The sequence below is a fragment of the Salmo salar genome, chromosome 14 (genome assembly GCF_965601325.2).
Source record: "Salmo salar chromosome 14, fSalSal1, whole genome shotgun sequence".
Lineage (NCBI taxonomy): Eukaryota > Metazoa > Chordata > Actinopteri > Salmoniformes > Salmonidae > Salmo > Salmo salar.
The window spans coordinates 5,545,608-5,562,787 of NC_138304.1; the positions used below are offsets into that span (position 1 = coordinate 5,545,608).

The 17,180-nt window shown below is 43.7% G+C and overlaps 1 protein-coding gene across 2 annotated transcripts; it reads left to right on the forward strand.

The window, feature by feature from the left end:
* Positions 1-1,426: 1,426 nt before the first annotated feature.
* saga (S-antigen; retina and pineal gland (arrestin) a) lies at positions 1,427-14,613 on the forward strand. 2 transcript variants are annotated; one of them, XM_014139146.3, is made up of 16 exons: positions 1,427-1,515; positions 1,960-2,040; positions 2,645-2,705; positions 3,274-3,318; positions 3,566-3,765; positions 3,997-4,056; positions 4,265-4,332; positions 5,198-5,333; positions 7,101-7,185; positions 7,631-7,703; positions 7,863-8,000; positions 12,831-12,908; positions 13,023-13,037; positions 13,174-13,226; positions 13,373-13,382; positions 13,960-14,599. In XM_014139146.3, the coding sequence occupies exons 2-16, from the start codon at positions 1,993-1,995 to the stop codon at positions 14,066-14,068; spliced, it is 1,179 nt and encodes a 392-aa protein (XP_013994621.1). In that variant the 5' UTR covers positions 1,427-1,515; positions 1,960-1,992; the 3' UTR covers positions 14,069-14,599. The 2 variants fall into 2 exon arrangements, with proteins under 2 accessions (XP_013994621.1, XP_045549760.1); XM_045693804.2 differs by lacking the exon at positions 13,373-13,382 and having other exon boundaries at positions 13,960-14,613.
* Positions 14,614-17,180: the final 2,567 nt, after the last annotated feature.

The window sequence follows — 17,180 nt, forward strand, 5'->3', positions numbered from 1 at the left end:
ATAGAGTTTTAACTGTGTTTTGAGGCTATCATTTTGATATCATGGATGGTCAGTCTTTGCATCCATAGCTCTGTCAATGAGTTTGAGTGGTTACATTTCTCCAGCCCCGCTTTGTTATCAGATTTAGAGAGACCGTTTAAGTGTGAGCTGATCCTCTCTGGGACTGTATGCATTAGTATGCATTATGTGCAAAAGATCTTGCTTCTTTAGAGGCATTAAGGTGGAGTAGTGTGTTTCTGTGTGTGTGTCATTTGTATGTGTGCTTCTGATTATGCAAGTGAAAGTGTGACAAGGGGGGCCATCTTGGCATGTGTGTCTAGGTGTAGCTGTGTGAATGTAATCCCCAGTGTAATAACAATGATTATTTTCCCCTGCAGGCACTAATCCCCTTTGCCTCCCCGTAGAACTTAGCCCTCACTCTACAGACAGAGAGAACACAGGATTACAGCTTTCTTTCTGTGTGTCTGTCTGTCTGATTCTGTGTCATCTCAGACCTGATGAAGGGTTGAAATGTTGTCAGTGAAGCACACAGGAATATGTTGCCGTGTACAAAGCCTCTTTTTACATTCTCACAATTTAGCTTTCACATTGATTGAGTCAAAATATCCTTGTTTGAATCGACAAGGCCCATTAAACAACCCAGAGGTTAATGCCGCTGACCTGGTGTACCTAAGCCAGAGTTGTCAGGGGTTTGAATCCAACCCACTGCCCTTTTACTCAAACTTCTCCTACCTTTCCTCTTGTCTCCACCATTCAATAAAAAAGAGGACTGCCCCATTTTTTACAGGAATAGCTCAGGATTTTGGAAATGAGGCCCTTTATCTACTTCCCAAGAGTCAGATTTACTCGTGGATACCATTTATATGTATCTGCATCCTTTAAAAAGCAACAACAACCCTCACCCACATATGCAAGACATTTTGCTGAGTAACAACACAACTGTTTCTACTAACCAAAGCCTTGATTGAAGACTACGATGAGATGATTAGTAGAATCAGTCATGCTGGGTTGTACATCATTGGGATAAGGGGAGGGTGTGAGGCTTTTTATCTGCAGAACGTGAGGAAGAGGGGTAGCGCGTGACTCCTGGCTAATACTGGAGAGTGTGTGTCCTCGTGTCAGAGGGACCTCTCACACTATCTGTGTGTGTGTGTGTGTGTGTGTGTGTGTGTGTGTGTGTGTGTGTGTGTGTGTGTGTCTCTCTCTCTCTCTCTCTCTCTCTCTCTCTCTCTCTCTCTCTCTCTCTCTCTCTCTAATCCCACCCTGTGCTGAGCAAAGGGGAACCAATCCCAATCCGCTCAACTAGGTACAGTGGGCCCAGAAAGTCTGTGTATGTGTGCGTGCACATACGTGTGTGCGTGAACATATCTGTGTGTGTGTCTGTATGTCTAAGTGTCATTGTGAGGCAGAGAGACTCACCTGATTGGTCAGGGAATACATTGACGGATACAGGGTACAAATACAAGTCCCTCCACCACTGTTCTCCTCCGATTGTCTCCTGCTCTAGCAACACAGGTCTGTTTGTGTGTGTGTGTGTGTGTGTGTGTGTGTGTGTGTGTGTGTGTGTGTGTGTGTGTGTGTTCGTGCATTTTAAGTGTGTATGCAGTCACACTGGGCTACTGTAAATGAAACAGTTTGTTACAATGATGGATAGCAGTTAGGCAGGGAGGGGAACGATGGGAAACAATCGTATTGGATGCTTGGCATTGCTGAGATGTCATATGTCAATTTAATGTTGATTTGGGGTTTGTGTCAGGAGGAGTTTGTATGTCATTGTCAGATACCATGTTCAAAATGCACGCAGTGTTGTATTTATTAGGATATTCTTTACTTAACTGTAAATACTGGGTGGTTGTTCAAATTAATAATGGCATTAGTAAAGAAAGCATTGGGGATTTGTCTAATCAATTATTTATCTCCCTCCCTTCTCTCTCTCCCTCTCTCTCTGTAAACCCATAGATCTCATACTCATAGATTTTCCAGTTTGCCACCATGAGTCCCAAGAACGTAATCTTCAAGAAGATGGCCAAGGACAAGTCGGTGAGTGAGTGTGTGTGTGTGTGTGTGTGTGTTCGTATGTGCGTGTGTTTGCAGGTATGCGTGCGCATGTGTGTTTGTGTGTGTGTGCTAAGCATTATTGTTAGAGTGGCATAATGCAATAATAACAAAATATGACTATTCTTGATATTTCACACATGGACTTGTAGTCGACAAGGAAACCTAACAATAGTTCTGCTCACTTAGCACTTACATATCCCTCAGTAGTCTCTTTCCATAGTTGCTTGTGTCAAGAGGCTGTGGAAAGAGACTATTCACTTAGATATTTCATGACTGTGTTGTCGTTGGCAAAGTGATGGCGTTAACAGGTGACACGGATGAAGCCATGCGTATGACAGATTACATTGAGATTAGATTAATGTATTACTCCTCTGAGGTGTGTGTGTGTGTGTGTGTGTGTGTGTGTGTTAAAGGATACGCAACACATTTTCCACAATGATAAACTGCTTGCAAGTGGGTTTGGAATGCTGTGAAAGTGTTTACATGTGTTTGAATGTTTATGTGTTGTGTGCATGCATGCGCTAATGTGTTGACATAATTCCTAGTGAAGGCCTCAGGTATGATTTTATGTTTTGTACTTGATCAGGTTGGAGTATACATGGCGAAGAGGGACTTTGTGGATCGTGTGGACTCTGTCGACCCAGTGGGTAAGCTCAGCTCATACTCCCTTTGTCAATTAAAACAACCCGGCCGTGAACCAATCAGCAACTCAACAAGTCAAAACCAATCATTACACAGCAAACACGTAACACACTAAGGGCGTTGCACATCAAACAATCTAACACACAATTGATAAAAATTCTGCCAGATCTAGCTGAATCTACATAACAGATGACCTAGGATGTCGAATTTTCTCAAAGGCCACTTTTGAGGTCAGAAAACATCTGACAAACTTAGATATTGTAATGTCCCTTTAATTGAAACCCCTCATTCAAATGGCTTACTGGATTCACAGTATTGCTTTAGATAAGAGCCTTAGCAATAAACATTTACATCAATGTAATTAATTCTTCAGAGCCTTTGGACAGGAATCAATCAAACGCAGATAAACTACCTGCAGATAAACAACCAATGTGATCTCCACAAACCTCTGAGTAATGGCCTTTAGAAGTCCATTGCTGTGCACCCGTTGCTAATCTGCATTGGTTTGAATCCTGGCCGCCATCTTGTCTAATTCTGTCAATTCTAACCTATGCTGTTCTTCACTCACAATAGATGGTGTCATACTGGTTGACCCTGAGGTCCTCAAAGGAAAAAAAGGTCTGCATCTCACCAAATGTGTGCGTGTGTGTGCATGTGCACATGGGCAAGTGTATGTGCTTGTGTGTGTGGAACAGCGTTGGGCTACATTTTAATTGAAGGCAGTCAATTCAGCAAGTGATTTGAGTTAAAAAATAATATAAAATGGAACAACTTTTGAAATAAATAGCTTTTACTTGAACTCGTATTGAGAAGCCATTGAAAATAGCAGTACTTAATGTAATCATATATCTTTGACGCCCCCTAGCGTTCGTCCAGCTGTCCTGCACGTTCCGGTACGGTCGTGACGATATGGACGTGATGGGAATTGCCTTCCGTAGGGAGATCTACATGGCCATCCGTCAGGTGTATCCACCCATGCAGGACAGGGAGCAGTCCACACACACCAAGATGCAGGGAAAACTGCTGCGCAAACTGGGAGACAATGCCTTCCCTTTCTTTTTCGAGGTGAGGGTCAAGGACCTCAAGAGATACCAACATTTTATTGTACATGCACATTGCAAATTAAAAACACATATACATGTCAAGGAAAACACAAAACTCACATAGGCCTACTCGCCTCATTATGCACACACACACACACACACACACACACACACACACACACACACACACACACACACACACACACACCTCTCGTTCATCTTAATGACATTTTTCTGTGTGTGTGTGTTTCAGTTCCCTGATAACCTGCCTTGTTCAGTGGGTTTGCAGCCTGGCCCTAAAGATTCTGGGAAGGTAAACATCGTGAACCTTGACCTGGTTGTTTCTTACATTGCTTCATTTTATTATGTGATATTTGTTCATTATATTTTAAATGCATATACTGTATTTTGTATTCTGAGAATTTTTACATTGTGACGATTGATGTATACAGTTCATATAATCTAAAATGTAAGAAAAATGTATCTCTGATTGTGAGCATGCTCTGTGGTTGTCTTGGTAGCAATGTGTCGTGGAGTTTGAGGTCAAAGCCTTCAGTGCGGAGAGCCAGGAGGCCAAAGTCCGCAAACGGTCAGTGGAGTTTTCTCTGTCCCAAATAACCCCCATTCCTAACCCCAAATCTCCACCATCGGCCCTGGAGAGCTGCTTTGACAGAAATAGCTGGTTGTGGCTCTATATCACAACAAACTTTGATGGATGGTGTCACGAAACCAATAACTAGCCTACCAATGTTGTTGCACGTGCTTTGTTTAGGGGTCCTAGGCCTAGTTACATTAAAATGCAAATCAATTTATAACATTTTTGACATGCGTTTTTCTGGATTTTTTTGTTGTTATTCTGTCTCTCACTGTTCAAATAAACCTACCATTAAGATTATAGACTGATCATTTCTTTGTCGGTGGGCAAACGTACAAAATCAGCAGGGGATGAAATACTTTTTTCCCTCACTGTACATGGTCTGTAACTTTAATGAATGTGTGCATTTTTTGTGAGAAATGTGCCCAGGGAGACAGCCATCTTCCTTTAGGCAAAGGGCCAGCTCCTTCTTGATCTCTTGGTCGGTCAGTCCAAACTGATTATTATTTGTTCTGTTGGTGACAAAACATAAATATGTAGAAAAGGAAAAATACAAAAGGCATGCCAAACTAAAGACTCAAAAACAAACAAAAGGCCTCATGGACACCAAACTAAACCAGCAGTCTCACAGCTTTTCCAGCTGGGTCAGTGACAATCACATAATTGGCAGCACCTGTCTCATTATCAACCAGGCTCAGCACCTGGACACGGTTCCCTTGGGGAATGGAGTGTGGAATTGGTAGTGAGCTGTAGTGTGCTGTCTAAACTAGCTCACATATTCCATAACAATGGTTCTTTCTCATCCATTCCCTCCCTTCCTCTCCCCCTCTCCCTTCCCCCTTCTCTCCTTCCTCTATAGGAGTACAGTGCATCTGATGATCCGGAAGCTGCAGTATGCCCCGGAGAATAGCGGGACGGCCCCCTCTGTGAAAACCACCCGTGAGTTTGTCATGTCCGACAAGCCCCTGCACCTGGAGGCGAGTCTTGACAAGGAGGTGGGTAGGATACCATTAGAGTTAACAACACATCACTGGCCTTAGATTTTATGCATTTGCTCATAAATAATTAGTGAAGCATCTACAGTGCATTCGGAAAGTATTCAGACCCCTTCCCTTTTTACACATTTTCTTACATTACAGCCTTGTTCTAAAATGGATTAAATTGTTTTTCCGCACACACCTGTCTATATAAGGTCCCACAGTTAACAGTGCATGTCAGAACAAAAACCAAGCCATGAGGTCGAAGGAATTGTCCGTAGAGCTCTGAGACAGGATTGTGTCGAGGGACAGATCTGGGGAAGGGTACCAAAACATTTATGCAGCTTTGAAGGTCCCCAAGAACACAGTGGCATCCATCATTCTTAAATGGAAGAAGTTTGGTACCACCAAGACTCTTCTAAGAGCTGGCCGCCCGGCCAAACTGAGCAATCGGGGAGAAGGGCGTTGGTCAGGGAGGTGACCAAGAACCCGATGGTCACTCTGACAGCGCTCCAGATTTCTTCTGTGGAGATGGGAGACCCTTCCAGAAGGACAATCAGGCCTTTATGGTAGAGTGACCGGAAGTAAGCCACTCCTCAGTGAAAGGCACATGACAGCCCGCTTGGAGTTTACCAAAAGGCACCAAAGGACTCTCAGACAACGAGAAACAAGATTCTCTGGTCTGATAAAACCAAGATTGAATTATTTTGCCTGAATGCCAAGCATCACATCTGGAAGACACCTGGCACCATCCCTACGGTGAAGCATGGTGGTGGCAGCATCATGCTGTGGGGATGTTTTTCAGCAGCAGGGACTGGGAGACTAGTCAGGATTGAGGGAATGATGAGTGGCGCAAAGTACAGAGAGATCCTTGTTGAAAACTGACTCCAGAGCGCTCAGAATCTCAGACTGGGGCAGAGGTTTACCTTCCAACAGGACAATGACCCTAAGCACACAGCCAAGACAATGCAGGAGAATGTCCTTGAGTGACCCAGCTAGAGCCTGGACTTGAACCCGATAGAACATCTCTGGAGAGACCTGAAAATAGCTGTGCAGCGATGCTCCCCATCCAACCTGACAGAGCTTGAGAGGATCTGCAGAGAAGAATGAGAGAAACTCCCCAAATACAGGAGTTACAAGCTTGTAGCTTCAAACCCAAGAACACTCAAGGCTGTAATCGCTGCCAAAGGTGCTTCAACAAAGTACTGAGTAAAGGGTCTGAACACTTATGTAAATGTGATATTGCATGTTTTTATTTGTAAAAGATTTACACAAATTTCTAAAAAACTGTTTTTGCTTTGTCATTATGGGCTATTGTGTGTGGACTGATAATGGAAAATAACGATTTAATACATTTTAGAATAAGGCTGTAACGTAACAAAATGTGGAAAAAGTCAAGGGGTCTGAATACTTTTCGAATGCACTATATATAGTGTTTGTTGAAAGTGGGACCAGTGGTCATATGTATTAAGAGTAGGATTTATTATATAGGATCAGGTCCCCCCTGTCATGTTATCTTATTCACTGTGATTTAAAATGAAAAACTGATCCTAGATCAGCACTCCTACTCTGAGACGCTTGATACACACGACCCCAGCTTTTACATGTGCTGGGGCTTGTTCAATGGAGTCCAACATGTCAAGCATTGCTTGTATAAATGTTATTTATAGACCTTGGACAAAGCCTGGGATTTTTTCAGAGAGTTCCATATGGTCATATGGCCACAACAAAACATTGGCTGCCACAAGGAGCCCTCCTCTCTGACATTATTTCCTTCCCTTGCAGATCTACTACCATGGAGAGCCCATTAATGTGTGTGTCGACGTCACAAACAGCTCCAACAAGAATGTGAAGAACATCATTGTCTCTGGTAAGGAAAGACCAACACGTGTGGCAAACTTTCAACACTGACACATATGCGAATGCACAAGATCTATATTATATCAAAACTGTAACAAGCAGTACCCCGCAATTTGCAAAGCACCAGATGTAAGAACATATCATATTACCCTTATTATATTGCTAAATGATTTGTGAAGTATCTATGTAGGCATTATAAAGACTTTATCGGTCCTGTGCAGCTCAGTTGGTAGAGCATGGCACTTGCAGCGCTAGGGTTATGTGTTTGATTCCCCACGCGGTACCAGTACGAAAAAACTTGAAAATGTAAGCACTCAGTACTGTAAGTCTGGATAAGAATGTCTGATAAAATGTAAACGTAAAAATGTTATGAAGCCTGACTCGTGCCCTATAAGTTAGTCTTCAACGTGACTGGAGATGTCCTACTCATTCTATCTCTATATTTTATTTCCCAGTGGACCAGGTGGCCACTGTGGTCTTGTATTCCAATGACAGCTACGTGAGGGCGGTGGCCTTAGAGGAATCTGGGTAAGCATCCAGCCTTTGAGTGAATACATGTTTAAACTGCACTAAACCTCAATGGAAATTATATTTGAATAATTGGAATCAGCTATGCAGTGTGACTGCAATACATACAACCTGGAAAGCACTCCAAAATGTCTAACTCGGACTTTCCCATTGGTCTAGGGATGCTGTTGCTGCTGGTACAAGCCTGAAGAAAGTGTACACCCTCACTCCGCTATTGATCTGCAACCGGGAGAGGCGGGGCATAGCTGTTGATGGCAAGTTGAAGCATGAAGACACTAATCTGGCATCGTCTAGCATGTGAGTATCCCGTCAGTCATCGCCAGCTAGTAAAATAAGTGGTGATGCTGGAGGACAATCTGTGTCGTGTTCATTAGGACACTCCGTAGCAAAACATTTGGAAAACGAGAAACGCTTCTACCTCCCCTTTACCTTTTCGCAACATTTTCATTATTTTGTGCCGACTGAACACGACTATGGAACATTCAGATATATTGTGTAGAACAGACATCCCAGCAAACCAAAATTAGTTCTGTGAAAGTTCCCAGAACACTCGTTAGGTCGTGTCAAATGTTCTCAAAACACAAAAAATGCTGATGATTATACACTGAACAAAAATATAAACGCAACATGTAAAGTGTTGGTCCCATGTTTCATGAGCTTAAATAAAAGATCCCAGAATTGTACCATATGCACAAAAAGCTTATTTCTCTCAAATTTTAGAAATATTTGTTTACATCCCTTTTAGTGAGTATTTCTCCTTTGCCAAGATAAACCATCCACTTGACAGGTGTGGCAAATCAAGAAGCTGATTAAACAGCATGATCATCACACAAGTGCAGCTTGTGGACAATATAAGGCTACTCTAAAATGTGCAGTTTTTGCACACAACACAATGCCACAGAATTCTCATGTTTTGAGGGAGGGTGCAATCGAATAAGCCCCCACTTTCTGATTGAATTAACCCCCACTTCCCTCTATTCTGCTAGCAAACGTGCAATCTTTGGACAATAAAATCTACGAGTTACTGGGAAGATGAAACTACCAATGGGACATTAAAAACTGTAACATCTTATGCTTCACGGAGTCGTGGCTGAACGACGACAAAATCAACATACAGCTGGCTGGTTATACGCTGTACTGGCAGGATAGAACAGCGGTGTCTGGTAAGACAAGGGGTGGCAGGTCTATGTATTTTTGTAAACAGCTGGTGCACGATATCTAAGGAAGTCTCGAGCTATTCCTTGCCTGAGGTAGAGTATCTCATGATAAGCTGTAGACCACATTACCTACCGAGAGAGTTTTCATCTGTATTCTTTGTAGCTGTTTACATACCACCACAGTCAGAGGCTGGCACTAAGACAGCATTGAATGAGCTGTATTCCGCCATAAGCAAACAAGAAAACGCTCACCCAGTGGTGGCGCTCCTAGTAGCCGAGAACTTTAATGCAGGGAAACTTAAATCTCTTTTATCAAATTTCTATCAGCATGTTAAATGTGCAACCAGAGGAAAAATAACTCTGGACCACCTATACTCCACACACAGAGACGCATACAAAGCTCTCCCTCGCCCTCCATTTGGAAAATCTGACCATAAATCTATCCTCCTGATTCCTGCTTACAAGCAAAAATTAAAGCAGGAAGCACCAGTGACTAGATCAATAAAAAAGTGGTCAGATGAAGCAGATGCTAAGTTACAGGACTGTTTTGCTAGCACAGAGTGGAATATGTTCCAGGATTCCTCCGATGGCATTGAGGAGTACACCACATCAGTCATTGGCTTCATCAATAAGTGCATTGATGACGTCGTCCCCACAGTGACTGTACGTACATACCCCAACCAGAAGCCATGGATTACAGGCAGCATCCGCACTGAGCTAAAGGCTAGAGCTGCCGCTTTGAAGGAGAGGGATTCTATAAGCTTATAAGAAATCCCGCTATGCCCTCCGACGAACCATCAAACAGGAAAAGCGTCAATACAGGGCTAAGATCGAATCGTACCACACCGGCTCTGACTCTCGTCGGATGTGGAGGGGCTTGCAAACCATTACAGACTACGAAGGGAAACACAGCCGAGAGCTGCCCAGTGACACGAGCCTTCCAGACGAGCTAAACTACTTCTTTGCTTGCTTCGAGGCAAATAACACTGAAACATGCACGAGAGCACCAGCTGTTCCGTGTGTGATCACGCTCTCCGCAACCTTTAAACAGGTCAACATTTACAAGGCCGCAGGGCCAGATGGATTACCAGGATGTGTACTGTGAGCATGCGCTGACCAACTGGAAAGTGTCTTCACTGACATTTTCAACCTCTCCCTGTCTGAGTCTGTAATAACAACATCTTTTAATCAGACCACCATAGTCCCTGTGCCCAAGAACACTAAGGTAACCTGCTTAAATGACTACCGACCCGTAGCACTCACATCTGTAGCCATGAAGTGACTTGAAAGGCTGGTCATGGCTCACATCTACACCATCATCCCAGAAACCCTAGACCCACTCCAATTTGCATACCACCCCAACAGATCCACAGATGATGCAATCTCCTTTGCACTCCACAGTGCCCTTTCCCACCTGGACAAAAGGAACACCTATGTGAGAATACTATTCATTGACTACAGCTCAGCGTTCAACACCACAGTGCCCTCAAAGCTCATCAATAAGCTAAGGTCCCTGGGACTAAACACCTCCCTCTGCAACTGGATCCTGGATTCCTGACGGGCCGCCCCCAGATGGTAAGGGTAGGTATCAACATATCCGCCACGCTGATCCTCAACACAGGGGCCCCTCAGGGGTGCATGCTCAGTCCTCTCCTGTACTCCCTGTTCACTCATGACTGCACGACCAGGCACGACTCCAACACCATCATTACATTTGCCGATGACACAACAGTGGTAGGCCTGATCACCGACAACAACGAGAAAGCCTATAGGGAGGAGGTCAGAGACCTGGCCGTGTGGTGCCAGGATAACAACCTCTCCCTCAACGTGATCAAGACAAAGGAGATGATTGTGGACTACAGGAAAAAGATGACCGAGCACGTTCCCATTCTCATCGACGGGGCTGCAGTGGAGCAGGTTGAGAGCTTCAAGTTCCTTGATGTCCACATCACCAACAAACTAACATGGTCCAAGCACACCAAGACAGTCGTGAAAAGGGCATGACAAAACCTATTCCCCCTCAGGAGACAGAAAAGATTTGGCATGGGTCCTCAGATCCTCAAAAGGTTCTACAGCTGCAACATTGAGAGAATGCTGACTGGTTGCATCACTGCCTGGTACGGCGATTGCTCGGCCTCTGACCGCAAGACACTACAGAGAGTAGTGTGAACGGCCCAGTACATTACTGGGGCCAAGCTTCCTGGATTTCTATACCAGGCGGTGTCAAAAGAAGGTCCTAAAAATTGTCAAAGACTCCAGCCACCCTAGTCATAGACTGTTCTCTATGCTACCGCACAGCAAGCGGTACCGGAGCGCCAAGTCTACGTCCAAGAGGCTTCTAAACAGCTTCTACCCCCAAGCCATAAGACTCCTGAACATCTAGTCAAATGGCTACCCAGACTATTTGTAGTGCCTCCCCCCCTCAGCCCCTCTCACCCCCTCTTTACACCACTGCTACTCTCTGTTGTCATCTATGCATAGTCACTTTAATAACTACCTACATGTACATTCTACCTCAAAAAAACATTGCCCCCGCACATTGACTCTGAAATTGGTACCCCCCTGTATACAGTGGCTTGCGAAAGTATTCACCCCCCTTCGCATTTTTCCTATTTTGTTGCCTTACAACCTGGAATTAAAATAGATTTTTGGGGGTTTGCATCATTTGATTTACACAACATTCCTACCACTTTGAAGATGCTAAATATTTTTGATTTTGAAACAAACAAGAAATAAGACAAAAAAACAGAAAACTTGAGCGTGCATAACTTTTCACCCCACCAAAGTCAATACTTTGTAGAGCCACCTTTTGCAGCAATTACAGCTGCAAGTCTCGGTGTATGTCTCTATAAGCTTGGCACATCTAGCCACTGGGATTTTTGCCCATTCTTCAAGGGAAAACTGCTCCAGCTCCTTCAAGTTGGATGGGTTCTGCTGGTGTACAGCAATCTTTTTCGTCATACCATAGATTCTCAATTGGATTGAGGTCTGGGCTTTGACTAGGCCATTCCAAGACATTTAAATGTTTCCCCTTAAACCACTCAAGTGTTGCTTTAGCAGTATGCTTAGGGTCATTGTCCTGCTGGAAGGTAAACCTCCGTCCCAGTCTCAAATCTCTGGAAGACAGAAACAGGTTTCCCTCAAGAATGACCCTGTATTTAGCGCCACCCATCATTCCTTCAATACTGACCAGCTTCTGATATATATATATATATATATATATATATGTTTCATTCAGGTTTCATTCAGGTGAGTTTTTGTGTTTTGGGAACATATAAACAGTATATTTTGTGATGTCCCCATAATGTTCTCACCAGACTGTTCCCACAACCTAATGAAACATTCTGGGAACCTTTTAAAGAACAGAAAAAATGTGTTCTGGGAACATTCATGCAACATCAGGCAAATGTTTTATAAAAACATTCTACACTGAAAAAATAAATATATAAAAGCAGCATGAAACAATTTCAAAGATTTTAGTGAGTTTTTTTAAAATGGAAAACATTCTTTGAATGTTTATGGGACGTTATCATCCTAATGTTAGATAAAACCCTAACGAGAACTGAATGGGAATCTTATGGAATGTTCCCGGTTTGCTGGGATTTATCTCTAAACCAATAATCATGTAAGCTCTACTCTTGTCATTTCTATCTGCAACATTCATGGCGTTGCTTCCTGAACACAAATGTTATCCCTTATTGAAACATATTAAAGTGTGTCATTATTAGGATACTACAAAGGCAACACTATAGGGCGATACAAGTAGCCTTTTATACTGGTGATACTTTCTTCATTTCCATTCCTGTCACCTCGATCTCTCTCTCTCTCTCTCTCTCTCTCTCTCTCTCTCTCTCTCTCTCTCTCTCTCTCTCTCCTCTCTCTCTCTCTCTCTCTCTCTCTCTCTCTCCTCTCTCTCTCCTCTCCCCTCTCTCTCCTCTCTCTCTCTCTCTCTCTCTATCCTGCCCTACAGTGTTAAAGAAGGTGTGCTGAAGGAGGTTCTAGGAATCCTGGTGTCATACAGAGTCATGGTTAAGCTCATCATCGGCGGGTCAGTCCACTGTGTGTGTGCGTGTGCGGCGCGTGTGCGTTTGTGTTTGTTATTGGTTATGTTCTTTATTTTGTGTGTTTAATACGTTTTTTTTTCTCTTTTATGCTTTCGTAGAATAATGGGATCTAGGTATGATGGCTTTATCTTATTCAGCATTGCATTTCTAAGGGTGTGTGTGTGCAGTTGCGCGTGTTTGTGTGAGTGTTTGTTATGGTTGCTTATATTATATGTGCGGTTAATCTGTATCCTATTTGTTTTACTTCAGTGAGGTGGGAGTAGAGCTGCCACTCACACTGATGCACCCAAAACCTGACCTAGGTACAAATATTTTTATTTCAAGATGTGGGCATAAGTGCATGTGTTTGTTGCATTTTTCTGAAACTTTCAAGGCTTCACTCCATAGTCCAAAAGTAACTAACCCATGAAATCTAATCACTCGTGTTGTTATCTTTTGCCTTCTGAAGTGAGGGAAAGGTAAAATTGGATTATCTTTCCTCCATGTCTTGCTTAGAAGTCATATGTGATTACATGATTGATCAACTGCGATTATGATTGCAAGTACAGTTAATCCGTGGAGGGTGTCATATTCTGAACATGCACCTGGACACATTTTATCTCTCTATCTGTCTTTCTCTTGTTTCTCTCTGACCATGCCTCTGTGTCTTCCTCCTCTTATCTTTCTGTCTTTCATTTCTTTCTGTCTGTATTTCTGCTTATTTCCAATCACTGTTTGTCTGTCTTTCTGGCTGCCTACCTGACTCTGTGTGTGTGTGTGTGTGTGTGTGTCTGTGTCTGTGTCTGTGTGTCTGTGTCTGTGTCTGTCTGTCTAAACACCTGTCTGTCTGTCTGTCTGTCTGTCTGTCTGTCTGTCTGTCTGTCTGTCTGTCTGTCTGTCTGTCTGTCTGTCTGTCTGTCTGTCTGTCTGTCTGTCTGTCTGTCTGTCTGTCTGTCTGTCTGTCTGTCTGTCTGTCTGTCTGTCTGTCTGTCTGTCTTGCCACCTCTCTGGCTTTACATCTGTCCTGTTGTCCATCCACACATTTCTTGGGAGCAGCGAGCTGGAAGAGGAGATGGTGTTTGAGGAGTTCAAGCGCTCCCACCTGAAGGGGATGGCCGACGATGAAGAGGAGGGCAACGTGTCTACAGGAGACGCCGCTTCCTGAGCAGGGCCCCTCGTCACTGGCCAGGCAGCCTCGGTCACAGCACCCCTTGTGGTTGCCTCCAGTACTCCATGCAATGAGGATGGAAAACGGGGATAGTATTGAGTAAAAAGTATAACGATAGCAGTCAAAACAATTGTGGTTAGGTGTTTGAGTCACCCTTAGAGGTTTAGAACATTGCTGGTGGATGATTTATAGTTTATTCACAAAGCTTAGGGGGTCTGTATTTCAGCCTCACCATCAGTAGACTCTTTCAGCTTTGTAATCTGCAGGATTTCACTCACTGTCTTATGGTCACTGTGAGCACAGGGTAATGTAACATCCATCCCTGTCTTATAAAGAGTTTGGCAGCCATGTTGTGAGGTGAATGGCGGCCATTTTGAGTCATGTAAAAGATGTTCTGTTACATTGACTATTATTAGCGTTATCTAGTAGATAAATGTGTAGTGCACTAGATAACTGGGCATATATTTGTGCTTGCAGTGAAGACCAACTGTCTTGTACTTGTGTTATGGTATTAAAAGCTAGAGATGTTCTCACAAAAGTTATAGTATTACATTTTCATAGCATCCTTTCATACATGGAAGATACTTTGTCAACGCAGGCTTTACTCAAGCCTATAACAGTAACAGTGGGGGTTGGATTAAAATCTACCTGGGAGGCACACTCTTAGAAAAAAGGTGCTATCTAGAAACATATAGGGTTCTTCAGCTGTCCCCATAGGAGAACCCTTTGAATAAACCTTTTGGGTTCCATGTAGAACTCTTTCTACAGATGGTTTTACATGGAACCCAAAAGGGTTATACCTAGAACCCCAAAAAGATTTGACCTGGAACCAAAAAGGGTTCTCCTATGGGGACAGCTAAATAACCCTTTTGGAACACTTTTTTGTAAGAGTGTAGGGCTGCCTCACAGGTGTTGTTAAGGGCAGATTTGTCCCTTGTGCTTCAACAAGTCACACACAAATAAGTATGAACGACACAAAGACGGATGCATGGTCAAACCAATCAAAAACAGACAAAGACCAAGAGTTTACATTTTATTTAGGCGAGGATGAGCAATTTACAGAACAAAACACAAGCAACAACCGTAAAATCTATGTACTACAAAACAACATACTGTATCTACCTGTATCACAATGCATCATCAATCACTTTAGATACTATTAAGGAGTATACATCTGTTCCAAAAACCACCTGTACCAAATTCCATAATAGCCCAATGTCTCCTAAATTGCAAGGAGCCTTTTTCACAAAACTAATTATTTTGCCATTCAGGGACATGCAGTTCATTCTGAGGTTCATATACCATCAATACCCTTCTGCTTTCACTGAGTCGCAATTCACCCAAATATAATGTAAGTCAAATATAGTATAAGGTTACTTCACAATTCAGTCACTCAATATCCGAACTTAAACAACTAAGATGGATGATCATTTTGACTGCATGAATACATTTTTCTTAATTCGTCCACAAGATTTAATTAATGAACAGAGACGGTATGGGTGTAGAGGAGGAGCTGCAACAGGATACTTGTGCTAGCTGTTTTCAAAGTAAAAGCTGTGTGACTATCTGACGTTACCTGACCATCACTCCAGCTAGCTAGCTGTCGCCAGGTTAGTTATAAATAAGGGCCACCAACAAGTAATGTTAGTTAGCTAGCTAGCTGACTTCCTTCAATACTTGGTGGCTTTACTGACAGACAACAGGGAGATTATATTTAAAGCCACAAATCAAATCAAATTTATTTATATAGCCCTTCGTACATCAGCTGATATCTCAAAGTGCTGTACAGAAACCCAGCCTAAAACCCCAAACAGCAAGCAATGCATGTGAAAGAAGCACGGTGGCTAGGAAAAACTCCCTAGGAAAAACTCCCTAGAAAGGCCAAAAACCTAGGAAGAAACCTAGAGAGGAACCAGGCTATGAGGGGTGGCCAGTCCTCTTCTGGCTGTGCCGGGTGGATATTATAACAGAACATGGTCAAGATGTTAAAATGTTCATAAATGACCAGCATGGTCAAATAATAATAATCATAGTAGTTGTCGAGGGTGCAACAAGCACGTCCGGTGAACAGGTCAGGGTTCCATAGCCGTAGGCAGAACAGTTGAAACTGGAGCAGCAGCACGGCCAGGTGGACTGGGGACAGCAAGGAGTCATCATGCCAGGTAGTCCTGAGGCATGGTCCTAGGGCTCAGGTCCTCCGAGAGAAAGAAAGAAAGAGAGAATTAGAGAGAGCATATTTAAATTCACACAGGACACCGGATAAGACAAGAGAAATACTCCAGATGTAACAGACTGACCCTAGCCCCCCGACACATAAACTACTGCAGCACAAATACTGGAGGCTGAGACAGGAGGGATCAGAAGACACTGTGGCCCCATCCGATGATACCCCCGGACAGGGCCAAACAGGCAGGATATAACCCCACCCACTTTGCCAAAGCACAGCCCCCACACCACTAGAGGGATGTCTCCAACCACCAACTTACCGTCCTAAGACAAGGCCGAGTATAGCCCACAAAGATCTCCGCCACGGCACAACCCAAGGGGGGGGGGGGGCGCCAACCCAGACAGGAAGACCACGTCAGTGACTCAACCCACTCAAGTGACGCACCCCTCCCATGGACGGCATGGAAGAACACCAGTAAGCCAGTGACTCAGCCCCTGTAATAGGGTTAGAGGCAGAGAATCCCAGTGGAGAGAGGGGAACCGGCAAGGCAGAGACAGCAAGGGCGGTTCGTTGCTCCAGCCTTTCCGTTCACCTTCACACTCCTGGGCCAGACAATACTTAATCATAGGACCTACTGAAGAGATAAGTCTTCAGTAAAGACTTAAAGGTTGAGACTGAGTCTGCGTCTCTCACATGGGTAGGCAGACCATTCCATAAAAATGGAGCTCTATAGAAGAAAGCCCTACCTCCAGCCGTTTGCTTAGAAATTCTAGGGACAATTAGGAGGCCTGCGTCTTGTGACCGTAGCGTACGTGTAGGTATGTACGGCAGGACCAAATCGGAAAGATAGGTAGGAGCAAGCCCATGTAATGCTTTGTAGGTTAGCAGTAAAACCTTGAAATCAGCCCTTGCCTTAACAGGAAGCCAGTGTAGGGAGGCTAG